This window comes from Alternaria conjuncta, assembly GCF_024043145.1.
Source record: "Alternaria conjuncta strain BMP 0040 chromosome Unknown scaffold_2, whole genome shotgun sequence".
Classification (NCBI taxonomy): Eukaryota; Fungi; Ascomycota; class Dothideomycetes; order Pleosporales; family Pleosporaceae; genus Alternaria; species Alternaria conjuncta.
Window position 1 is genome coordinate 845,651 of NW_026250091.1, and position 25,032 is coordinate 870,682.

Consider the following 25,032-nt stretch of genomic DNA (forward strand, 5'->3'; position numbering starts at 1 on the left):
CCGCGGCGACACGTGAAGACTGCACGCGCTGTACTAATGAATTGCCTGCGCCGTTGTCCTGAACCAAACCATTCTCCAATGCCGCCAAGCTAAGAATACCGCCGTAATGTCCACGCCTGGACCGAACAGCAGCAAGTCGACGCCTAAACACCCGTACGCCTTCCTGCTCATTGCCCTACACGGCCGGACTAACCCGCTCCAGATATCTCTCTGGCAACTTCGCGCCTGTCTCTACAACATGTCCCCCTACGCCTGTCTCATGGACCGGCCGCATTCCACCAGAGCTGCTGGGCGGCATGTACGTCCGCAACGGCGGCAATCCCGTGACCAATTCCGACTTGGGACGTGAAGCGCATTGGTTCGACGGCGACGGCATGCTCGCTGGAGTCTGGTTCAGTCGCTCTGTCGCCGACCCTACCAAGCCCGCTGTCAAGTTTGTCAACCAATTCATCACCACCGACGTGTACCGCACCGCCATTGAGAACCCGAGTCTGCGCACGCCTATCCTACCTAGCATCGCGACCCTGGTCAACCCTGCCTCCAGCTTGTTGCTTATCCTCTGGCGCATCCTACGTACTGTACTGGTCGTCTTCTGGACCCATCTCTCAGGCTCTGCACGCGCTATCAAGCGCATCAGCGTCGCCAACACCAGCATACTATACCACGATGGACGTGCGTTGGCGACATGTGAGAGCGGACCGCCAATGCGCATTGCGTTGCCAAGCCTGGAAACCGTCGGCTGGTTCGACGGTAACCGGGCTGAAGGCGAGGCCACACCCGGCGACAAGGACAAGAACGACGAGAAACAGCCTGAAGCTCTGGGTGGAACTGGTGTGCTGAGCTGGATGAAAGAGTGGACAACAGGTCATCCCAAGGTCGACAAGGTCACGAACGAGATGGTTCTGTTCCATTGCAACTTCGTCGCACCCTATGTTCACTATTCCCTACTTCCAGCAGAAGGCTCTGTTGCAAAGAGATCAGGTTCAGAGGGAAACAGAATAATCAATGCGCCAGTCCCCGGGTGCTCTGGCGGGAAGCTCATGCACGATTTCGGTGTGTCACGCCACAATACCGTTATACTGGACCTGCCGCTCTCCCTTACCCCATTAAATTTGGCGATGAACAAGCCCATTGTCTTTTACCAACCCGAGAAACCCGCCAGATTCGGTGTCTTTCCCCGGCGACACCCGGAATTAGTACGTTGGTTCGAGACAGACGGCTGTTGTATCCTTCATACAGCCAACACTTGGGATGAGTACAACAGCGCCGGCGATATATCAGCCGTCAACATGCTAGCCTGTCGGTTGACTACCGCATCTCTTGTGTTCAGTGCCGGGAACATTGAACCGCCTCCAAACCCAAGCCACAAGCAAGCGAGCAGGCCCATGTCTTTCTTCGCCAAATACGATGACGAAGAGCATGTGCAGGATCCCGAGAAATCTCATTCAGACGAAACTTCGCCTTTGCTAGGAGTCCACAACGAACCAGAGTCATCAAAGGCGCCCCACAACGTTCCCATCTCACATGACGACGAGGAACAATGTCGGCTGTACTACTACCGGTTCTCACTCGCGCCGGGCTCATCGAACACTATCACACATGAGTTTGCCTTGGCAGCGATCCCTTTCGAATTCCCCACCATCTCGCCCTTCACTGAAATGTCACGCGCACGGTACATTTACGGCTGTAGCACTTCCGACGAATCGTTTGGCGCGGCATTAGGCAAGGCGACAAAGATCGACATACTCGTAAGAGTTGATGTGCAGACGCTGCTCAATCGTGCCCAGAAATCACCTCCACAGGCTGTGGACGGCTGCATCGACACCCGCACAATAGACGAGATACTTGCGTCAGACGACCGCGATGATCCTATCAAAGCGTTCCATCTTCCACCAAATCACTTTGGACAGGAAGCGAGGTTTGTACCTCGTTCAGCGAACAGTGCAAGTGGTGAAGACGCGGGATTCGTCGAAGAAGACGGGTACCTGCTGTTCTACGTCTTCAACGAAGACCAGTTGGATGAAGACGGGGAATGCAAGCCAGATGCAGAGAGCGAGTTATGGGTATTGGATGCACGGGACATGCAGACTGTCGTTTGCAAGATCCAACTCGGCGCTAGAATACCCTACGGCTTGCACGGGAACTGGTTTACAGAAGAGGACATTGCTCAACAGCGAGAAATCGCAAGCGTGCGATCCGTGTCAGAAACGCAGTCTGAGGCAGGATCGAGCAATTTGCGAAAAGCTCTAGTTAGTTGTCTGGGCTAGTGACGCCTCTGTGTTCGGACCACTTGTCTAATGGATCGAATGGTTTCGAGACGTTAGCGCTACCACCTTCTTACGTAGTCGACAAACTCTTTCCACGAGTTTTAATATCCAAAGCTTCATACTACCGCTCTTCACATGTGCCGAGTGTTGTCCTGGTGATGTGCGACGTTGCCCTAGTCAATGCGGCATCTAGATTTGCCCCGCTTTGAACAGAAAGCTTCGTTGCGCCGATCCCTGCCGTGGGTGTTGATCTACTCGACTCCCGCACTGACGTAAAACCACCGATAGGAACGATGCCTGCCTGGGCAGTGAGTGACAAGAACATCACACCACCATGATATTGCCGTTGCGGTAATGATACGCTGCCATGCATTTCTTCCCCTCACGATGCGCATTCTCCCCTCATGATGCGCATGCAAAAGGCCCTTCTCACGATCTCACAGCGAAACTCTGTGTCAACCTCATCAAACACTCTCAACACACGATAAGACACAAACTAGCCTTAAAGCCAACTCAACGCCAGCGTTAAGTTGACTCGGCTGGCGTTATGCAACAGATGCAAGTCGATGTCGAAGTAAGCTCAATAGATCAACGTCATAAAGCTTAATCTTAGTGGCGCTCGCTCAGGTGGTGAGACGGAAAGGCCGGGCGCTATGCTCAGAATCTTTAGCGTCGATGATGATGATGATCCTAGTGTGACATGGCTATTGCACCGAGCAGCCGTCACTGAAATCAGCCATTTGGACCAGAGAAACTGGAAATGCTAAACGCAGCGCATGCTTCTGACTGGCCGTCACTCACCGTCACTGGCTCTTGAGTGACAAGTCCCGGCCTAGTCTGGGCCCCTGGTCGATTGAGGGTTTTGACATGCTGCATGATCAAGCTCCAATCCGCTCGAGGTATGTCGTCATGATGGCATCTCTGGATCTCATGGGCGGTAAGTTCAAGATATAACCAGTACCTGATACCTCTTGCTTTCGTTAAGCAGTTCACTTGGTACATTCCAGCCCATACTATTCATTTGGCATTTTACCACTGTTTTCGCAATGGATCTCTTTCGCAGGAACAATGCGCTGAACCTCAATGACAACACTGTCAATGGTGCGACGGCAGACATTGCCATTACCACACATGGATCCGACTTCTACTTCGCTATCTGCGCCGCCATGGGTCTTTCTGGATTCATCTTCATCGGTCTTGGATACCGCAAGGCGCGTCGCGACCGTCTTTTCCACTACATTACTGCTTCGGTAGTCTTCGTCGCATGCATTGCCTACTGTAAGTCTAGCGATTCTCATCACAGCATGAGAGATGTGTGCTGATCTTTACTTTCACAGTCACCATGGGAGCCAACTTGGGCTTCACACCCATCGCAGTCGAATTCCCCCGTAGCGACCCCAAGGTAGCAGGAACCTACCGTTCGATCTACTACGTCCGATACATCGACTGGTTCATCACCACTCCTCTGCTGCTCATCGACTTGCTCCTCACTGCCGGCATGCCATGGCCTACCATTATGTGGGTTGTTGTCGTTGATGAGATCATGGTCATCACCGGTCTCGTTGGTGCTCTCGTAGAGAGCCGTTACAAGTGGGCTTACTTCGTTTTCGGCTGCGTCGCTCTCTTCTACATCGTCTACCAGCTCGCATGGGAATCGCGCATCCACGCCAAGTCATTCGGCCGTGATGTTGAGAGGACTTTCATGATGTGCGGAAGTTTGACTACTTTGCTCTGGATCTTGTACCCTGTCGCGTGGGGAGTCTGCGAGGGCGCGTAAGTTTTACCCAACAACGATCATAATCGTGCAGTCACTTACACCAGAACAGCAACCTCATCGCTCCTGACAGCGAAGCCGTCTTCTACGGTGTCCTTGACTTCCTAGCCAAGCCCTGCTTCGGTGCCCTCCTTCTTTGGGGCCACAGGAACATCGACCCCGCCCGTCTGGGTCTTGCCATCCACGACTACGGTGATGCCGACGCTGTTGTTCAGGAGAAGAAGATCAAGCCTGAGACTGCTGCCTCAGGCGCAACTGCCACCCACCCCGATGGGTACAACGGCACTGCTCCTCACGTCGACAACACTGTCTAAACAAATCTCTGGGTTTAAGGTGAACAGTGACCTCTGATAAGGAGGAGAGATCAGAGGTATGGTGGTAGTTGTAATGTTAGGATGACCTTCGCGTTCGCAACCCCTTCGGGAACGAGAATGTGGAGCTGTAACGTGGATCGATCATGAGTACTTTCAAGATACCCTCTTTGGTAGATTCTTAATTAATTTATTACCTTGTCAACAATGTTTCCAATCCACTCTCACTGTGTTTGCATGACATAGTTTTACAGCTAGAACCATCATCAGGCGCTCTAGCCATCCAACCTTCCCCTGATGCACACCAACACAGTCAAACTCGATTGTACAACCAATACACTTTGCGCCTCGGCTATGCAACATATTCACACCTTTAATTTTGCCCCATCCGTGCCATAATTATTCGCTACATAGTTACCACACACGTTCTCCCAAAGCTTGTGCATGCATTGATGGACCGGCTAGCCAACATTTATTTCTCACATCTATTCACATTGCATCACCCACAATCGTGACCCCTCAGGAATCCATGACAAAAAGTAGTTATTAAATCAAGGAGAATAGATACCAACAACCTTGATGTACTAAAAGCCCATATCTACAGTAATACCACCCACCCCAACACTACCAATCGCCCAGCAACCCATTACCAGCCTTCTGATACACCAAAACACCCGGTACCGTCACAAACACAAGGGCAATGCTCAACAATATCCAGACAAGCCAGCTAAGATACGGTCCGTTCTGAGTGCGATCCAGGGGACCAGGAGCTGGCTTGGGCTCTGCCTTGGCGTCCAGCGGGCGCCACGGGATGCGGCTCATTTCATTGCGGTCATGGAGGATCTGTTCGGTGACCAGCTTCGCACCAGCAAGTACAATGGGAACACCCGTGCCAGGGTGTGTGCTCGCGCCGACAAAGTACAGATCCTCGATGCTGCGATGCTTTGTCTTGGGCCTGAAGCTGAGCACGTTGAAGAAGGAGTGGCTGAGACCGAGAATGGCGCCACGGTCGAGGTTGAAGGTGGATTTCCATGTCACGGGCGTGTTGATGGTCTCTTCGATGATGTGGGGACCGAGCGAGATCTTGAGTCGCTTTTCCATGGTTCTGATGATGGTTTCACGTGCTGATGCTACCATCGAGTCCCAGTCTTGGGTCAGGCCTTTCGTGTGCCCCGAGCCCTTGTGTTGGTCGTCAGATGAGCCTTCCAAGTGACCGACTGGGACCAGGATAACGATGGAATCACAGCCCTCTGGCGCGGCGGAAGGATCGACGCGGGAGGGGACGTTGACGTAAAAGCTGGGTTGATCTGGAATCAGGTGCTTCTTGAAGATACTGTCAAAGCTCTCTTTGTAGTCTTCCGCGAGGAAGATGTTGTGAGCGCTTAGTTCGGGGAATTGTCGGTCTAGCGCCCAGTAGAAGGATATGCTTGAGCAAGACGCTTGACGTTTCAGGAGAGCTCGTCCAAACGAGGTGGACGGGAGAAGGTTGTTGTATGCATAGGCCAAATCTGCGTTGCAGACAACCACATCAGCGGTCAATGGCTCCTGGCTCTCATCTTCGAAAACCACGCCGGTCGCACGTTTCCCGTCGTCTGATATCTGTATGTTGCGAATCGGGCTGTTGAACTTGAATTCGACACCCAAACGCTCACCTACGTTGACAAGAGATTCGACCACCTGATCACGTTAGTAAAGAAGATTTTCTGCAATGGAGTACACTAACTTTATGGAAACCGCCAATAGGATACCAGATGCCCTCCGCCAGCTCCGTATATTGCAGCAGACTGTACGTTCCCGGAGCGTCAAACGGGCTCATGCCCATATACATGCTTGCAAACGTGAAGACTCTCCGTAACCTCTCTGTCCAGAAGTACTTGCTCGCCCGGTAATAGATGCTCTCAAAAGGATGCAGCTCGAAGAGATGCAGCAAGAAGTCGAAACGGACCATGCTCAGCAACGAGTAGAAATTCTTCTTCAGCACATGGATGATGGACACCTCATAATGTCGATGTGATTCTTGCAGGAAAGCAAGGTACCGCTCGAATCCGTCTTTGCCTTCAAAACGCTCGACTTCAGCCTTCATGATGGAGATGTCGGTGGAGAGTTTGAAGGTAGTATCATCGTGGAAATGAACATTGTAGTTCGGTTCGCATTTGACCAGCTTGACGCCCTCTGCATCGAGCGAGGTGCCCAGATCCTCGAATGTTTCATGGAAGAATCGAGGTAGGAGTAGTAAACTCGGACCTTGGTCGAACCTCTGCGTAACGATTAGCGTTGAGTCGTGCAATGCTGCCGCACGCTCGTCGACTTACATATCCGTGACGATGTATCAAACTGCATCTTCCGCCAGAGAAATCGTTCTTCTCGACTACAGTAACTTTGTAGCCTGCCGCTGCGAGCCGCGCTGCGGTAGCGACACCTCCGGCACCAGCACCGACGACGATCGCGCTAGGGCGCGTGCCCTTGTTCTCGATATGCTCCCCCATTTAGTAGACGGATTGATGTGTGAGAGGCGGCACAATTGCGATGAGCGTTGTGAAGAAGACGCGTTGTAGCGCGCCACGCTCGGGTATTCCTGGATCAGTCCACACCAAGACTGCCAGTCATGACGTCTACAAAAATCAATAGGGCTAGTTTGCACCTTGGGCAATTGTTGAGTTGCGTCGGCACATTTGCGCTGCACGTGAAAGCTTCTGGCTGTCTGAATCCTAATCGGCATCTTTCCTTGGATGGTTTTCCGCCCCCTGCATGCGATGTTGAAGCCGATAAGCCACGCGAATGTAGCTCACATATGCTATCCGCGCGCAGCTTAGAGCGGAAGCCCGCGGACAAGAGATTGTCCAAAGACTTGGCGCATGCGCAAACAACTGTCACTTAACTATTCAGAGATGTGTGATCATCAGTGTCGTTCATCTCACGATGATCGTCGACGCTTCAACAAGTGCCCGCGATCGTGGGGTCCACTAGCGACGCTCGGCATTCACCTTGCAGCATGCATAGAAGATGATTGAACATTACAACATTATATTATTAGCGACTCAGAATGTCGTCTTAATTAAATATAGTGAGAACATCGGTAGAGTTGGAGTACTCGGGCTGACATTCCTCAGTAAATCCGCCAAACATGTCGGCCCTCTGTTGAACGAAATCCTGGAACGCGCTCTTGGAGCAACTCTCTCCAGGGCCGTCCGCACAAGCCAGCGGTTGCGGATCTTTGTTGACGAGGACGCGGATGTACTCGTCAGCAGCGAATCCGTAGCTGTCGCATGCCATCTTCTCAACAGCAATGTTGGACAAGAAGGGTAGGATCCTCGATGATCTCCACGCTCTCGCATGGTTGGGCCTGTCGAGGGGCATTGTGATGTTTGGGTTGTTTACTCCGGTATTAGCGGAGTTGTTGAACAGACCCATGGCGACTACGACGGTAGGAGGCAACTCGCGGTGAGTGAAAGAGACGTAGAGATCCTGGTCAGCCTCGTCCGCGAGCAACTCGACGGCGGTAGCGTTGAGCCAGGGAAGGCCAAGAGCACCCGACAGCTCGGGGCTTCCATAGCCGGTGTTGTAGAAGTACATGATATCGTTCATGTACTCGAAGGAGAGCCACTCGTCCTGGGAGAAGAGGTCGAGCGAACAGAAGGGGGAAGAGCCACGGATGACTGTCTCGTATCCGCACAGCTGCTGCATGCCTACGATGTCGGACTTGGTGAAGTTGAAGGCAGGGGCGTACGCATTCAAACGCTCGACGATGGGCTTGGTGTACGTTTCTTGGTATTGCTGGAGGAGTATTGTTAGTTGGAGTCATGTTGTCTTGGTGAGTTTACGTACAGATGACTGCTCGCTACCATATGAAGAGCTGTATTTGGGGCAACCCTTGTATGGCGTCAGGGAGTCTGCACCTCGAGCAGCATCCTCGCGGACGGAAACGCGCTCGGTGCCGTTGCTCTCAGCCACAAGGCCGTCGATGAAGGAAGATGCACTGAGCTCAGTCCTCTCGGCCGTTGATGTCCATACACGCTCAGGGTCCTTGAAAGTAGGGTAACGCAGACGGACATCGACACCCAGCTTGTATGATTGCAGCCTTCCGACCGAGGTGAGGTCCTCTAGCTCCTCGTCGCTGATGGGTGTCTGCCATTTGGTCAGGAATGACAGGGGTCCTGCGCTCCGCCAGTCGGCCGTCGTGTTCTTCAGCTTGTCGGTGAAGGGCTCGATGTACTCCTCGTAGTCAAAGTCGTTGGCGTAGATGGCGGCATGGCGAATGAGGTACGACGCGCGCGTTACGTTGCAGCCCTGTGGCGGCTTGGGGTCGAGACGCGGATCCTCGAAGTACGGGGCAATGCCGGCAAGATGCTGCAGAGGGTCGAACGAGTAGGCGGCCTGTGCCGTGGCTGCATTAGCAATTGCGAGGATGGAAACGAGGGCCGACTGCATGGTGGGCAATGTAGGCTAGAGCGCGAGCCGTACCTAGGAAAGTTGGGATACATGATCGCCTTTAAGCTCTGCCCCAGGCAGTACAAACGATGTCATTGTCCGGATCAAGCGTGCCGTACGCTGTGGAGAAAGCCGAAAGCAGGTCGTGCTCGACCACAACCGACGGGATATGACGATGTTTGCCAGGTACCTGCCAAGGCAGCGGTTGCGCATTGACCTCACCAGCCACGTCAGCCACCATCTCACATCTTCCGGCTCCTCAATGGGTGGATACGGTGAAAATAAGAACAATCAAATAACCAGGGGTATTGGGTAGCCAACTCGCTTCTAGCATTACACAGTCTCGTCACACACCGTCTCGTCACACCACGTTCGCCCGTCTCTGCAGCGTCTGCACTTTGAGTTCCAACACTTGGCAGTCATTCTCCTTGCGGTGTAGATCCCTCATGAGTCCCTCCTTCTCCGACCGGAGAGCCTGCAGCTTGCCTCCGATGCTCTCGCGGTAGGTGGCATGTTCCTCAAGCAGGGCTTCAATTCGGTACCAGTCCATCTGCCCGCTTCCTCCCGAAGCACCCTGGGACCGTAGCCGCTCGAGCTCAGCGTCTTTGGCCCTGATCTTGGATTCAAGATCAGCAACGGTCCCTTTCCACGCTTGGTGAGCGGTCGATCGGTTTAGATCGTCGATGCTGCCACCGCGCGGCGCCCCTAATTGCGCGACAAGATCAGAGTTTCGCTTTTCCAATTCGAGGGCTCGTTGCTCAAGCGCTGCCACCTTGGCCGCAGTAAAGAGGTCGGTTGTGTCGCGCCGTTCGAGGAAGCTGCCTGGACGTCCCCGGCTTGGACTGCTACGTCCAGTCTGTGCATGCAATCGCTCCACCTCTCTTGTCTTTTCCGCAAGCTTGCTCCGTACAATCTGCACGTTGATGAGATCTTCGTCGCGCAGCTTTTTGGTCGCGTCCAATTCGCGTCGACAGCTAGCTAGTAACCCCTGTATCGACATGTTAGTGAATGGCTTGCGCTAATCCATCGTCTTCACACTTACACGAATCTTAATGTTGTTCTCTACATCTTCGTCTCGAAGGGCCCAGATGGCGTCGTGTCGCTTCCACCATGTCTTCTTCTCGTCTTCCAACGCTTTCAGACGCGCCATCGTCTGCTCGTACTCTTCAGGCTTGATTGATATGGCAGGATTCGATTGTTCGATGTAGACAAGCTTGGACATTAGGGCGGCAAGTTGCGACTCCAGAGGACCAGGGACATGCGGTGCGGGTGCTGGAGATACCGGCTCCTGGCCTGTGAGGCTCATCTTCGTGGCTGAAGGCGCCAACGACTTCTTCGATGGATAAGGGACGTCCTCCTCGTTGCCATCCAGAGTGGAAGATCGCGATGTTGCATCGTCGTCCACTGGTCGCTCAACAAAGGTTCGCTGGTCTTGATATTGCGGTTTGTTCGCGCTGACTACGTGTACGACATCGTTTGCCTTCTTCTGAGAGAACAAAGGTGCTGTGGGGTTAGGTTGTTGCTGTTGTCGTTGCATTTGCGCCATGGCTGACATGGAGGTGTCTTGTGGACGACGGGAGTATTGCTGTGGCTGTGGCTGTTCGTCCTCTGAACCCAGGTCAGAGTAGTTGTCTGACTCGTAATTCGTCGGTCGTCTCTGCATTTGAGGTGAACTCATCGAAACGGGGCGACTTCCTGATTGAAAGGACGCGATAGAATGGACAGATGGTGTGCGTTTCGCTCCTGGAGTTACGCGGTTTGGTGCCCACATCTTATGCTGGGGTTGAAGTCGGAAGGTTACTGTTGCGCAATGTCTGCGTGTATGGCGAACCGAGGCAATCGAACGAAGAAGCTGAGCTCAGCTAGATCTCTTAGTAATTAAGATGAGTTTGATATCTGTCGAAAAGTCGAGGTTCAAGACAACCTCTATGTAGTCCATCGTGGATTCGCGGTCATGCTATGAAACGGTGCTGAGACGCAGGGGTCAGGACACAGAGATCTGCGACACAGACAGATGAACGACAGCCGTATCAGCCTGAGATTGCCTTTGAGCCTTGGACTGCACAATTCCGACTTGGTACAACACCTCGAGTCCGTACTTTTGAAAAGGCTCCACTTGGAGCCCCATCTCACCATGGTGTAACACCAAATTCTACGCGAGTCACGGCGCCGTTTGCTGATAGTTCAGACTAGAGCAGACCCGGCGCTACGGATGCTGGTCTGAAACACTTCAAGCCGCGATCTTGTATCAACACTACCGGTTATCACATCCTGTCTAACACGTATTCGTGCCCTCGTGCAATAGATGCCTCAGCCAAGCTGTAGGCATACATTTCTGATGAGATTACGGACTTGCGCGTGCACCATGTCAAGCAGGACATCTTCGATATTGAATGGAGCTGTGCTACACCGGGGTGCCGACGAATATATACTGTCTTATCACATATCGTAGCGGTCCGTTTCGTGGTGAGCAGGCCTGTATATGAAGTAGTCAAAAGACGCCACCTTCTCTGTGCCGTTGCAATCAGATGCCGCCATACCCACAAATGCGCCCGTGAAGCTTCCATGTCTGTGTTTGCAAAGTCAGCATGCATCATCATGTAATTGATAGAGGAAAGTAACTCACGCTTGATGGCCACCACACTCATCACTCAGGATCGAAGCATCGTAGACCGGTCCAATCTCTGTCAGATCCTTTTGTCCCTCTAGCGCGTAGCTAAATTGGAGTTTTCTGCCCCGAATGCTCAGCGCCAATCGTACCTTGCCCTCTTGTGGGAGTGACACCGGCTCCGCGAGCGGGAGTTTCAAATTGCCGTCCGGCCACGAAGCTTCCGAGGTCAAGATGAGCAGTTCCCGCTTACCATCAGAGTCGGCCGTGACGGTCAAGTAGAAGAAGTTGAAGCGGCAGTAGTAGGCAGTCAGACCTGCGAATGTGCGTTCGTCGTCTGGGCTGAAGCTAACGACGGTTTCGGCATCATACGAGAAATGCGTTTGACGGCGTGCAACAAGGGCTTGTTCGAACCAGGATCCAACGGCCTCGCGCCCAATGAGTTGCAGAGCACCATCTTTGACGTCGAAGATGCGCTCTGGCTCCGGGGTGCGGAGCCACTGGAAGTCTTTGTGGAGACCATCTTTGCTGTTGAATTCGTACCGCTGCTCAGCCCAGTATGCGGTATCGTCGCGCGCTGCCGGCAGTTCGACATGGAGAGATGGAACGGGCCCATTCTTGACATATAGCCAATCGTCCTTGTCCCAGTAAGCCTCTTGAATAGCGCACTCACGCCCAAGAACACAGCGACGAAATTGTGTTGTAGGGCGGCCAGCCAGATGGACGATGTATGTTTTGCCGTCCGGAGTGTCGACTATATCTCCATGACCCGCCCTTTGAAGCGAAGCTAGCGGTGCGTCTTTGGAAGTGATGATGTGCTTTTGAGGGTGCAGTTCGTATGGGCCCCAGATATCGCGGGATCGTGCCAAGGTACAGGCGTGTTCATACGCTGTGCCGCCCTCAGCAGTCAATAAGTAGTACCACCCGTTCCGCTTGTACAGATGTGGGCCTTCTACCAGTGCTAAGTCGCTACCGGGGAAGATAGTCTTCCACGGGCCAACAAGTTTCTTCGTTTTAGGATCCCATTCCTGCATTCTGATTCCCTAAAAGTAGATCCATGAGCTCAGTATCTGCTGCAACGACTTGCCGCCGGAGGAGATTTACTTACAACGAAGAACTGCTTACGTCTTCGGTGGTCTTGCAGCATATTTATGAAGTATTTTTTGCCATCGTCATCATGGTACAGTGAAGGATCAAATCCTGAGTGGTTGATGTAAATGGGGTCAGACCACGGACCCTCAATGCGATCAGCAGTGACGATGTAGTTGGGCGTGTCTTTGAAGGAGCCATCCTTGCGTTTGACGTCTGTGTATACCAGCCAGAATTTGCTGCCGTCATGTGTGAGGCAAGGTGCCCATACGCCTAAAGTCTGTTACGAAATGCGCGAATATAGTCAATCTTGAACGAATGCGTACCGCAGCTGTCGGGGTCACCGCGCATATCCAATTGACTCTTCCTGCTCAGCGGGCGTGTTACGAGTTCCCAGTTGGCGAGATCCGTGGAGTGGTGTATTTGCACTCCTGGATACCACTCAAAAGTGGATGTTGCGATGTAGTACTGATTTGACACAATTCCAAGATTAGTATGTGCCATGTCCTACTTCTGAGGTCTGAGATTCAACAATCCCCAGATCACATCGAACCATCCTAAAGGTGGCTTTCATGGTAGTCCCGCAGTCGAATTGGGGATGTTGTAGAAAATGTGATACTCACTACAGTACTCTAATCAGCTCGTTTCTCAAGTTGAACATAACATTATCTTACCGTCATTTCCAACACGCAGGACCGATGGGTCCGCGTTGAAACCTGGAAGGATGGGATTACGAACTAGCGGCATGATGGTGGGTTAGACGTTATGTGTATTGTTTGCGATACTCTCGCATGACAGCCCAGCTATATATGGTGCTTCTCATCGAAGATGTCGGCGATTGCCCGCAATGAATTAGCCGGCTGCGAACCGCCTCTTTTGCCGGCGCCTACTTGGCCAACAGCTGACGATACTGTGTTCTCAACCCCGCGCCTGGCCCGACATGCAACATCACGCCGAAGGAAGCGAAAACTGGAGCAGTAGACGCGCACCTCCGATTATGGTGACGCAAGGCACTGTCATGTAGGATGTAACGAAACGCATAGCTAACAACCTCAAAGCCAATGATGTGAATTGTTAATGTGTAGAGTCAAGGCCTGATGGTACACATAGTTTGGCCATCATGCAGTTCAGCATGAGCTAGATTACTTGCAATGATCTTAGCAAATCCAAACAGGGAGGTGCTCCACGCATCCCAGGTTATGAACTATCCAGTATCCACATGCGGCTCACTTGACATACAGTCTAGCGAGCACCGAGTATTTCTAACCCGTGCGGTATATGCGGGAATCGGGGTTTGTTATCCCGACATGAGCGCTAATCCTCGCAACGCCGCGCCCACATCTGCCACATGGCAAAGGCTTCACGACTCGTGTAGCCCTTCTAGTCTTGGTCCTCTGACACGCCTTCGTTACCCACTTCCGGTCTTTCTGAGTCTTGGTTATTGGTAGAATCGTTACTTGGTGCCTCATCCACGTTCGACGAAGCGACGACACCCGCGGGAGGAACGAAAGTATCGCCTTCATCCGTGTCTAATTGCATCAGGAAAGTCTCCCAAATCTCGATGAGCTAGTACGCCAGTCAGTAAGCCGGAATATTAGATGTGGTAGTTGAACTTACTTCCTTCTGTGCTTCTACAGCACTCTCTAAGAAGGTTTCCACACCTGACTTGAAGTCTTCGACCTTTTCTCTCTCAAAGCGCTCTAGCTCACTGCGCATCAGACGACCCATATCATCGAAAAGCAGCCTTGCTTGGTGAACCTTGCGTTCGGCATCCGCAACGTCGGCGCTGAGCTGGTTCAGACGGTCTTGCTGTGATCTGCCTTGCCTCAAGAGTTTGTCCTGATTGGTTTTCCGCTTCTGTAGCTCCTGCTCGGCAGAATGCCAGGAATGGTAGGCCTTCTGTCGCTGCTGGAACGCGGTCTTTACAGAACCTATCAAACGAATGTACTCGTCTATTACGATGCCCATGGTGAGGATGTCTTGTTGGGCTTGGCGCTCGTAAAGCTCTCGAATGCGAATCTGGATATCGGATAGGCTGTCAAGCGGACCGGACAGAGATGGTGATAACTCGACAGCAGACAAAGAATGCAGAGAAGCCGAGAAGTCACCACACGCCTCAGCTAGACCTTTCCGCTGTGTGACTACAGAGTCAGTAGCCTTGAGAAGAGCTTTTAGCTGTGCCTCTAGGGCATCGAGGTAGATTCTGCGGTCGTGGAACCACTATGGTACTGTTAGCATGATGAATAATCACAAGAAGTGGTATACGTACGTCGTCATGTTCAACGAATTTACCACTGCTGCCAGAGAGCATAGAGCCGAACATGCCCTTGCTTTCGCTTATGCCGGGATCTTTGCGCTCCTTGTTCTTGATGTCCATGTTGAAGGCTTCGCTTTCGAGGAACAGCTTCAAGTCACTGTCGTGTTGCAATACTGGATGCGCAGCCGCCTTGTTAAGCATACGCTCCAGAGCGGAGCGTCGCGACTCAACAAAATCGGCTTCGAAGCGCCCAACGGCCTGTTTCTCCGGTGGTGGAGGGATAATGACTCCGGGGTTGTTGTTGTGCAGTTGTGTGTATAGCCAGAGGAAGTCACGGTAGCGGCGCGAGACGGTAAATTCGGGGTTGCGGTAGCCCTTGGACGTCGTCTTGGTAGTAACGGAGTATTCTGTGTGCGAGCTGGTGAGGTCACCGACTTTGTGAGGGTCGCCGACCGAAATGGCAAAGGACGGCTTCGCGGCCTGCTCGACGCTGACGCTTGGCTGTGTCTGGCGCTGGGGTGCGGCACTCGAAGGAGCCTGTACCGGAGGCGGTACTCTGGCTCCTTGAGAAGAGCGTAGCTGCGCGTCGTCGTCATCAAGGTCGACCGAATCCATCATGCCGCGCAGCGAAGGCGTGGAGGCGTCGGGGGCGGCCCGAGTGGTGCGCGACGCAGCAGCTTCCTTTTGAGGCGGCGCTGGAGGAGCGACCCCAGGGCCTGTCGACGGCGAGGGAGCACCCAGAGGGCCCAGTGGATCATCCACAGCCTCCAGCTTGGTGGATTGCAGGCCATACTGTCGCCTTCTGGGGCCGCGTCCTGCGGGCGAGCGCGGGGCGGCGGAGGCTGTAGGGGCAGCATCGGTCGCTGGCTTGGACGAGGTCGTGGAAGATTCGGCGTCCAGGCTGTCGTTCTGCTCTACTTTGTGAGTACTCGGCGCAGGGCTCGACCGTGAGGGCACATCTGGAGGCTTGTCAGCTGTGCGCAGTGTCGTCGGCAAGACAAGAGACACGTACCTCCCCACGGAGAGCTCCCTTCATCTCCAAGGTCCATTGGCGCAATGATTGGGTGTGTGTGGGTGTCGTGGTAGTGGAAATCGCGGGTGCCGTGGGAAGCCTACGGTATGGCCATGGCAGCTATGCATTGGCGCTGGGGTTGGCTACACGGCTATGACATACAGGGTCCACTAGTCGCAATCCCCATCACCTCACAACATGTCGCTTCATTTCGCCGTCCTTCTCTCTATCAGCCTCCGACGTTTGCATTTATTACAGATTACTACCCAGGCTCACTTTCCCATGTTCACAGGTATAGCCGACTTTGCCGTCTTCAGACCCCAGCCTCATCACCCCCCTCGTCTGGCCTAATCGTTTCCCAAGATGGACGACCCAGCTCTCGACAAAGACCTTTGTGCCCTCAGCGGCAGGCCTAAGGTAGGTCGTGTTCACTATGCCGAGTTAGCACATTCCATATTCCAACCTCTTGGATGCTTCAAGATTGCACTTACAGTTACGTGAGACATGTCCACCATCCCAGAATCCTTCGCGGATACAAGGCGTAATGGCCATGGAAGTCGTAATGTCAAAGATCAAAGCCACGGCTCCGCCATGAAGCATACCACCAGCGTTGCACAGCTGCTTAGGTACCGTGAAGCTCATGATGTTGCGCGACTCGTGAGGATTGCTGCTTGTCGGCGCATAGGTGACCGATTCGACCTTGAGTTCTCGCGCAAGGATAGCATCGTGGCCCTACGGATATAGCATTAGAGCAGCGTGATGGACTCAACAAGGTAACATGCATCGTAATCACTGTCGCGTATGGCCTCGAACCATTGCGATACTTTCTGGAATGGCGACAGATCCTCTTCGTCGCCTCCTGCGGCCCCTCTCGCACCTTCCTTGTTTGCAAATCTACTCATATTCGAGCGTCGTGAATGTAAAGAGACATGACGCTGATGGAGCAGTGTCAATGATGCGAGATGCATGCCCGCGGGCGGGACCTCGGTATCTCCAACAGCGCTAACTACTTCGAGCCGCTACATCCGAAAATATGGTAGAGAGACCAAAAGTTCCATCCCACGCGCCCTGAGCCCGCCTGTCGAAGCAACGTCTAGCCATGGACCCATCCGGACTCTTCCGCCAGCTGCTGCGCATGCCCGTAGGCCACCGTACCGCCCTACTCGCGCCTACGCGTCCGAACGCACGCGCTTTCGCCATGTTCGCACCCCCGCTGTCGCACCCACGCTTCATGTCCCTCCCGCGCATTGTCCAGCCGAGCTTCTGGGCCTCTCTGATACCAACGCCACTCAAGACGCGCTCCGAGAGACCTAGGCGCAAAGAATGGAACCCCGCTACCCCGTACATCATTCTTGGACTGCTCGTTGGCAGCCAGGCTATCCAGATATTATGGTTGAAGCAGGAGAGGACACACAACCTTCGCAAAGCCGAAGCGAAGATTGGGGTATTGAAAGAGGTCATTGAGCGTGTACAGAGAGGGGAAGACGTCTCTGTAGAAGCGGTTTTGGGAACGGGCAATGAGGCCGACGAAAGAGAATGGGCTGAGGGTAAGCCGACACTCGAGATTGCGGCATGATTAGAGACAGTCTGGAAGCTGACATGCCATAGTTCTGAAAGATATCCAGGACGAGGAGGCTCTTTTCCAAAGTAAGAAGAGGAGGAAGGCACAGAAAGATGCTGCTATCCAAGAGACCACTCAATCACCGGATAAGGACCAACAAAAGACACCGAGTACCAAGTTCACGAAACAAGAAGTAGAAAGCGTTGGAGGTGTGAAGTTCTACTGAGCTTGAAAAAGGCTTCGTGATATGGAAGTTGATATCGAACGAACATCTAAGCCTCTTGTGCGGACCAGCCGCTCAAGCAGAGAGCTCAAAAGGAATGGATCGAAAAGCAGTGAAGATCTGGCATCCATCGCCGCCACCATCACCATCAAACCTCATCACCACTTCGCTCCTCGCCTTCGCTTTCCTCTTCTTCGTTCTCGCCATGCTCTTCGTCAGACGTCTCGTCATCTGTCTCAACCGTGTACCCAGCCTTCAACATCTTCGTCACAACCTTCAACCTCTTTCCACGCTTTCCGTTGCCACTGTTGTTCGAGTGTTTGGTGGAGCCCCTCGCCTCGGGGTTGTCGCACAAGAGCGCAAGAGTAAGACCTCCACGCAAGGCATCATCGCACGCCGCCTTCACGTGCTTCAACAAGAAACAGATACGGGCCAAGCGCCTCTCCGCGCTCCCCTCGCTGACATCGGTGAGCTTACCGCGAACCACCTTCTTGTGGTAGACATTGGGGCGAACCCAGCCTCGCGTGTGTACGGCGACGGCCTCGTCGAAGACGTGGTGAGCCGTAGCCTCGATGTCCGCGGGATCGTACACCGCCTGTTTCTCAAAGCGAACGAGCTTGGTCGATTTCCCGCTGTCGCGGACGTCGGAGACGTCGATGATGGAGTCGTAGATACGGCGTACCCAGTACATGCCTAGAAAAAGATCTGATTAGTTCATGTTGGAACAGTAATGAATATGCTGTGACTTACGTCCATACTTCTTGACGCGCTCGACATCTGGTGCTGGACCCTTCTTTGGAACGCGGGCGCGCTTGCGGTATGCTCTAGCGGCTGCGCCGGTCTTGAAGCGCCCGCTAAATGCTGGATAGATGGGCTGTGGATCCGACGGATCAGGCTCAGGAGCGTCGAATTCGATGGGGATAATCTCAAATCCATCCTCATCTACCTCGGGCTCCCATGGGATGGGTAAGTAGTTGTCCTCGGTGAGAGCTCCCTCAGGGACCGGAGCACGTGGCTTGGCCGGTTGGAACCCAAAAGAGCGCATCAGATCCCAGTATACGGCGTCCTTCTTCTTCCCGGTCAAGGCGACGACAGCCTTAACCTGTTGAGCTGGACTGAGTTCTCCAGAGTGAAAGCGTGCACAGAACTCCTCAAAGTTGAACTCAGCATCAGAACTGCTGTACTTTGGAACTTGCGGCTTCTCGTTGCAAGCTTGTGTAGTGTGCTCCTCGATGGTAGATATGCAGCCTCCATCTTGAGTCTGAGTCGAAGCAATTGTATGCTGGAGGGATAGATCCAAGTTGGTGGCAGTGAAGTCGGCGTTGTCTTGGTTGCCAGTGAACTCGTTGCTGTCGAACAGGCCGTGGTCAAAGTCCATGTTTCCAATGTCGAAGTCGAGGTTGTTGGTGGATGCTGTTGCAAGTGTAGCGAAGGCATCGTGGACGGCACCGTAATCGTTGGCGTGGTCGTTGGCCTGTTCGTTGTGACCGAGATCTTGGTGTTGAGCAAAGTCGGCGTCGAACTGAAATCCAGAAGGATCACCCAAGCCATCGTCTTGTTGATGAAGACCGGAATCAATGGGCTCGAAGGGGTTGAAGGCAGATCGCTCGGGGTTGCCGTCGACAGACAAGTCAGGGATACCGACAAAGCCGTCGTGAACAGCATCGAACAAGTCCGAGTGCTCTGAGCGAGGAGCAGGCAAGTTTGGAGACAAGTTCCTAGGTGCATCGATAGGTGCGTCGATAGGTACATCAGGAAGAGCAGTCGAAACGTTGCGTCCGCCAGCACGTGAATCCGGAGCCTCTGAACGAGCTGGAGAGTTGGAAGCTTGAGGTGAAGACATGGTAGCTCGAAAGAAGCGGTGCCAGACCAAGTGATGAAGAAGTTTGAGTGTGAGAATGTAAAGACGACCGGCGTCAAAAGCAAGGCAAGTTGAAAGAAGAAGAAGAAGAAGAAATTGAGCAAAGATATAAGTTGGTGAGTAGAAAGTAGGTTGCAAGGAGGAGAAAGACCAGAAGCTGTAGAGATGTTATACTAGCCCTAGACCCATAGGCTGCCCGTGTGTATTCGTTTTCCCCATTGTCGAGACGTCGGACAATAGTGCGTGATTTTTTCCTGTACAAAGTCCCATTCTGGAGCTCGAAGATGCTTGTAACTTTCATATCACCGTATTGTTTGTTTGATCCTGGCGAATCACAGCCCGTCGTTCCTATTGTGCCACGTGGGAGAGCGACGAGGTCGGGGCGCTAGTCGAGTCCCCTTCACCTTCACTTTTCAAACAAACTGCGGCCCGTCTGAGCAATAGCCTCTTTCTCGAACAATAGAATGAACAAATATGCGCGCGCCAAAGGCTCACTTTTTGAAATACCAAATCATATACATTAAGATATCAAAATCCTACATTTGCCAGTGGTTGTTCCTGAATCAATAAACTCCTCTGACATCCATGACATGATTTGCAAACCGCTACGTCATTGATGCGCAAACCGAGCAACACCAACTGAGTGCCAGAAAGTGGACCAAGGCACAAAAAGCTCAAGAGTCTTTAGTCAATGATCCTGCAATAGCAAAAATGGTATAAAACGAAATCCCATCGAAACACGATGGTACCATGAGAAGGAGAAAGTGTGAAAAACCAAATTACGCCTTACAAATCGCTGAACACATGTCCCATCAAGTAGCAGCAGAGCGTTTCAAGGTTCGTGTGCCTTTACGAAGATCCGTGGACTTGTGTAGGCGAGATCATGGTTGCAGCCGGCTGAACAGATTTTGGGTCCTGGCTGCCTGTGGCAGTCTGTGGACCATCGTCGCTCTCTACCCTCTTCCTCCATTGCGAAAGTTCATCCACGTCGTCAGTGTTATCGTTTTCAGGCATGCGTTCAAAATCAAAGCGGTCGCTCAATCGGTAAGCTTTGTTGGTAGTTTCCCAGTGACTCCTGAGTGCGTCCAACTCAGAAGCAAGATTGTCAAGGGCCATGGAGTTTCGTGTAGCAGAAGATGAAGGGCGGGGTATGGCTTCTGGCGTGCTGGAGCCATCGTTGTGGCTGTACAGAGACTCGGCCGATGCAACGCTATCGTGTGCCCGGTGGCGACTGTGTTCAGGGTGGGCGTTCTCAGCAGGAACCTGGGATTGGCGGCGGTAGTTATCGACCGATGTCTCAAACTGATCAAGGAACATTTGGACGCGGCTCTCAGCTTCGCGTGCACGCTCTTCTGTCTGTGCATACTGTCGGCGAAGCGATTCGAGGTCTGCCTGGAACTGAGCCGCCTGATGCTCGGCCTGCTTCGTGGCATTTGTTGCCGTCTCGGCATCGGCGCGAGCGGAAGCCAGGTCGGACTGCAGTTTGGACAACTGGGTTTCGAAACGCGAAACGGTAGCTTCCATGTTCTCCCGCGACTTGTCCAACTCCGAGCGGAGTGCCGTGCGTTCTGCGTCCAATTCGGCGTGATTAGCTTCGTCAGCAGGGCTACGCTTGTCTTGTCTCGCTTGAGTGAGTTCTTCCTCGAGCTTCAGGTTCGCGCTCTTGTATCGATCAAGCTCCTGTTTCATCTTCGAGAGCATCTTCTCTGTACCACGAAGGTACTTAACGGCAGCTTGGTGGTCGTTGTGAAGCGCCTGTAGCTTCTCCTCCCATTCTTTACTGACCTCATGCTCACGCTCCTCGAACATGGAACGCAGCTCCTCATGTGCTTTAGTCATAGAATCCACCTGTTGTTCCAGTTCGCGAACGCGGTTGAACTCAGGTGTACCAAATCTTGAGTTTGGACTGTCTAGTACCCTTGAACGCCGCGTGTCAACAGGGTTCACACCTCTTTCATCAAGAAGATTGCGAAGAGTCTTGAGTTGAACTTCAAACGCATTGCTCTCGAGACGCAGACGTTCGTGTTGTTGGCGAAGCTCGGTACGTTCAGCTTCGGAGAGCTGTACATCTCGCATAGCCTGTTGTAATTGTTTACGGATGGTCAGTCCCTCACGACTAGATTGCTCTTGATAGGCCTCAAGACCGGCGATTCGTTCTTCTGCTCGTCGAAGCTTCTCCGACGCTTGATCAGCTGCTGTCTGGTTCTTGCGGGCCATGGCATTTGCAGCTTCGACTTGTTGTTGCAGCACCACAACGCGCTCATCGGCGTTTGCGCCATCGTGCTCGGAACGCTCCGTCATCGTTTGCAGGCCAGAGAAAACAGTGGCTCGATGAAGGCGTGCCTCTTCTGCATGGCTCTCCGCTAGCTCCTCCGCATCGCGAAGCTTCTGTGTCGTAGTCTCCAGTTCCAGGACGCGTGCCTCGTATTCGCTACGAAGCTGGCTCAACTTCTGGCGCAGGTTCTCGCTTTGCGTCCGCTCCTCGTTCAGTTTCTTTTCCAACAAGGTTGACTTCTCTGTAGATGCGAAAACCGCATCGCGCAGAGATTGAATGACGGAAGACTGAGTTTTCGATTCTTCGGACACCTTAGCGACCCTGGCGCTCAGCTCTTGCTTGTCGATGGCTAGCAGCTTTGATGCCGATTCCGCTTCTGCGGCGCTAGTGGAAACTTCTCTTGCGATACGCTCAGCTTCGTGCAACTCGGCGCGTAGACTCTCTGATTCAGCCGTGGCCTTTTGTCGGGTCGAGTCCAGTTCTTGTACGCGTTTCTGCGCAGCTTCCGCGGTTTCCTCAGCTAGCTGCTTGGCCTTCTTTTCGGCGTCAATCTGACGAGTCAAATGCTCCACCTTGGTAGCTAGGTCGCCCTGAGCAGCCAAAGATGTAGCTAACCGACGACTAATGTCCTGGAGACGATCGGCGTCGGGTGTACTTGTACTTCGAGCTCCATCTGGCTGTGGGGTTCCGTTCTGACTACCGCCTCCATGAGCCGCTAGCTTCGTTTTCGCGTATATGGCTTCGCTGACGGCTGCATCCCGCTGCCTCTCCACTTCAGCGATCCTCTTTGCAGCATCGTCGCCTTGGGCTTTGATTGACGTTTGCACTCGTTCAAGCTCGGTCTTCATCTTAAGAAGCGCCTCCAGCAAAGGTCTGTCTTCATCCCGAAACGCGTCGGCCGATCGTTCATCAAATACAGGACTTGTGGAGTTGCCCGAACTGTAACCTGCTCGACGGGCAAGTGCAAGCTCGGAGGCGTACCATGCGTTGCGACTCTTGACGTGCTCAAGTTCTCTGACCAGGTCAGCATTTCTCTGGTCGTTGGCGAGCGATGCGTTCTTCAGGCCTTCGCTGGGTAATTGATCAGCGTCACGGACAAAGCCGCGATGCTGCTGTGTTTCGAAAGACTGCCTCGTTGCCTGGTCTGTACTATCTTGAGAAGCTTGCGCACGGTGAGACTTGGAAGTGTTCCGTGAAACGGTGGTGCTAGCGGTGCGCATGGTGTCCATAGACTCCTTCGGGGTACGTTGGCTTACAGCATCCGAAGCCTTCCTTTGCATGTCATTCGTAGACGGGCTGTCGCGGGTCATGGGTGACATGTTGTCTCTGTCCACGGCGGATACAGCGCCTGTATCGATAGGTGGGCCGTATCCGCGTTCGTTTTTGGTGGGAGTTTTGCTCCTGGGCTTCGCGGCACTCTGTACGACAACGCCATTCTCACGGGGTTGCGGAGGCTGCTGAAGTGGCGGAGGGCCTGGAGGTCCCTGGTTAGCTGCACGAGGCAGCCGTGATCCTGGGTTAATGCCGTTGCCCATATTTTCTGGGGCTCTTGTCATTTGGGAGCCGGACATCATGCTCTCGCGCGTTGGAGGGGAGCCGACTTTAGCGGGAGGAACATTGCTTCTCTCACCACCACTCATCTTCCGCTGGGTGTTCTGCGGTTGTGGTGGAGGAGCACTTTCATTGGGCGGATACCTTATCTTGGATGTGTCCAGTATGTAACTAAGGCTGAGCTCGTTCCTGTCACTGACTGAAGAGCTGGGCTCGCCAGCCAAGACGACGATGTGCTTTCCAAATGCGGTCATGCTATGTCCTGATCGGGCTGACGGGGAGTGGCCCATGTTTTGGAACATGTACCAGCGGCGGGAGGAAATCCGGAATGCGGCAAGGTCGCCCAAATCAACGCCTTCCTGAGTGCGCCCGCCAAAGATGTACATGGTGTCGTTTACGAGGGCGGCAGAATGGCCTTCGCGGGCTACGGGAATGTAACCAATGCAGTCGAGCTCCGTCCACGCGTTGGAACGTGGCTCATAGGTCCAGACATCGTTGAACCAGGTGATGCCGTCTGTGCCACCGAACCTGAAAACAATCAGTCAATCAAAGTTTGAACAAGGCAAGGAATTGGGATACGTACAGATAGAGCTTGTCGTTCCAAGTCACCACCGAGTGATTGGTGCGGGCTGGTGGGGATCTGCCCTGTGGAGAAGCCTGTTCCTTGGTGTTTGGTAGTAACACCTCCCATCGGCTGGCCGAAGATTGCAATGAATTCAAGTCGAACGCTACTAGATCGTTGAAGAAGAAGCCCTCAACCTGTCCGCCGAAAATGTATATCTTGGAGCCGAGAATGTTTAGGGTGTGTCCGTAGCGACCGGTGGGACGGGGGCCTTGTGGTAGTGCGCGCGACCAGTGTTTTGTAGCTGCGACACGTTAGTCGGAGGCATAGGTCATTCAGGCTCTACGCACATGTGTTGAGGAGATACAGGGTATCGTCCAGGTCATCGTTGTCAGCCAGTTTGGTATCTCCTCCAAAGACGATGAATGCATTGCCAACGAGCAAACTGGCGTGACCGACACGGGGACCAGGGCCGTCTCCCGTGGTGGAGATGGGATAGCAGGCCATGCTGCCGTTGCCCATTTCTGTCAGCCACAGATCACCCTTGACCGTCGCGCCGCCCACCAGTCCACCCATAAGGTAGATGGTGCCATCCTTGGAAGCCGTGGCATTGATGGCGGCGCCGTATCGCGGGAACGGATTGCCTGCGGTGAAGTTCAGGCGGCGGGAGGACCAGGGGTAAGGCGAGTCTGGCGAATTGCCGGCAAATCTGGGGTTCGTGTTCTGTCGCGGTCAGCACAGGCGCGGCACGAGGAAGTTGCGATGGCGCGTACCTGAATGTTGGTGTCGGCCTTCTCCCGCAGGGCCTTGGGCTCGGGGGTGGGCGCATTTGCAGGATTCTGGAGGGAGCTCAACGAGTTGTTCACACTGGTGCCGGGCGTGGGTGTCTGGGACGGGGGGCCGCCACGGGGCTTCTCGAGTTCGCGTGAGCCAGTGCCATTGACGGCGGGGGGTGGTTGGCCTGGGCCATGCGACGAGGTGATTTCCCGTGTTGCCGGCGGCAGCGTATTCGACTGCTGCTTGCTCTTCTTGCCGAAGAGAAAGGACATGGCGGCGGCGGTGGTGCGAGGGCGGTGGTGCTGGAGCGGCCGGGGCCTATCGCGCACGCATTCGGCCTGGGAGACAGAGACAGAGACAGAGGGAGGAGAGGCGGAGCGCACGCAGAGGCTGGGCTGGCGAGGGTGAGGTAATTAGACAGAGCAATGGACGGGGCGCGCGCGCATGTCGTACGGCTGGGGAGAGGACAGCAGAGC

At 53.7% G+C, this 25,032-nt stretch overlaps 9 protein-coding genes across 9 annotated transcripts; 3 read left to right on the forward strand and 6 right to left on the reverse strand.

The window, feature by feature from the left end:
• Positions 1-106: 106 nt before the first annotated feature.
• J4E85_001391 (uncharacterized protein) lies at positions 107-2,267 on the forward strand (the record flags this gene model as incomplete). The annotated part of the gene is made up of 2 exons (XM_051465677.1): positions 107-153; positions 203-2,267. The coding sequence occupies 2 exons, from the start codon at positions 107-109 to the stop codon at positions 2,265-2,267; spliced, it is 2,112 nt and encodes a 703-aa protein (XP_051330234.1).
• Positions 2,268-3,313: 1,046 nt separating this feature from the next.
• Positions 3,314-4,355, forward strand: J4E85_001392 (uncharacterized protein; the record flags this gene model as incomplete). The annotated part of the gene is made up of 3 exons (XM_051465678.1): positions 3,314-3,545; positions 3,605-4,040; positions 4,094-4,355. The coding sequence occupies 3 exons, from the start codon at positions 3,314-3,316 to the stop codon at positions 4,353-4,355; spliced, it is 930 nt and encodes a 309-aa protein (XP_051330235.1).
• A 621-nt stretch (positions 4,356-4,976) lies between these two features.
• Positions 4,977-6,838, reverse strand: J4E85_001393 (uncharacterized protein; the record flags this gene model as incomplete). Its single annotated transcript, XM_051465679.1, has 3 exons — positions 4,977-6,029; positions 6,076-6,609; positions 6,665-6,838. The coding sequence occupies 3 exons, from the start codon at positions 6,836-6,838 to the stop codon at positions 4,977-4,979; spliced, it is 1,761 nt and encodes a 586-aa protein (XP_051330236.1).
• A 565-nt stretch (positions 6,839-7,403) lies between these two features.
• J4E85_001394 (uncharacterized protein) lies at positions 7,404-8,780 on the reverse strand (the record flags this gene model as incomplete). Its single annotated transcript, XM_051465680.1, has 2 exons — positions 7,404-8,126; positions 8,178-8,780. The coding sequence occupies 2 exons, from the start codon at positions 8,778-8,780 to the stop codon at positions 7,404-7,406; spliced, it is 1,326 nt and encodes a 441-aa protein (XP_051330237.1).
• Positions 8,781-9,141: 361 nt separating this feature from the next.
• J4E85_001395 (uncharacterized protein) lies at positions 9,142-10,443 on the reverse strand (the record flags this gene model as incomplete). The annotated part of the gene is made up of 2 exons (XM_051465681.1): positions 9,142-9,768; positions 9,823-10,443. The coding sequence occupies 2 exons, from the start codon at positions 10,441-10,443 to the stop codon at positions 9,142-9,144; spliced, it is 1,248 nt and encodes a 415-aa protein (XP_051330238.1).
• Positions 10,444-11,219: 776 nt separating this feature from the next.
• J4E85_001396 (uncharacterized protein) lies at positions 11,220-15,783 on the reverse strand (the record flags this gene model as incomplete). Its single annotated transcript, XM_051465682.1, has 8 exons — positions 11,220-11,349; positions 11,407-12,431; positions 12,497-12,750; positions 12,804-12,945; positions 13,894-14,043; positions 14,095-14,697; positions 14,747-15,693; positions 15,747-15,783. The coding sequence occupies 8 exons, from the start codon at positions 15,781-15,783 to the stop codon at positions 11,220-11,222; spliced, it is 3,288 nt and encodes a 1,095-aa protein (XP_051330239.1).
• Positions 15,784-16,845: 1,062 nt separating this feature from the next.
• On the forward strand, positions 16,846-17,533 carry J4E85_001397 (uncharacterized protein; the record flags this gene model as incomplete). The annotated part of the gene is made up of 2 exons (XM_051465683.1): positions 16,846-17,293; positions 17,355-17,533. The coding sequence occupies 2 exons, from the start codon at positions 16,846-16,848 to the stop codon at positions 17,531-17,533; spliced, it is 627 nt and encodes a 208-aa protein (XP_051330240.1).
• A 145-nt stretch (positions 17,534-17,678) lies between these two features.
• J4E85_001398 (uncharacterized protein) lies at positions 17,679-19,373 on the reverse strand (the record flags this gene model as incomplete). Its single annotated transcript, XM_051465684.1, has 2 exons — positions 17,679-18,223; positions 18,281-19,373. 2 exons carry the CDS (start codon positions 19,371-19,373, stop codon positions 17,679-17,681), a joined length of 1,638 nt encoding a protein of 545 aa, XP_051330241.1.
• Positions 19,374-20,240: 867 nt separating this feature from the next.
• Positions 20,241-24,828, reverse strand: J4E85_001399 (uncharacterized protein; the record flags this gene model as incomplete). The annotated part of the gene is made up of 4 exons (XM_051465685.1): positions 20,241-23,745; positions 23,801-24,083; positions 24,130-24,502; positions 24,553-24,828. The coding sequence occupies 4 exons, from the start codon at positions 24,826-24,828 to the stop codon at positions 20,241-20,243; spliced, it is 4,437 nt and encodes a 1,478-aa protein (XP_051330242.1).
• Positions 24,829-25,032: the final 204 nt, after the last annotated feature.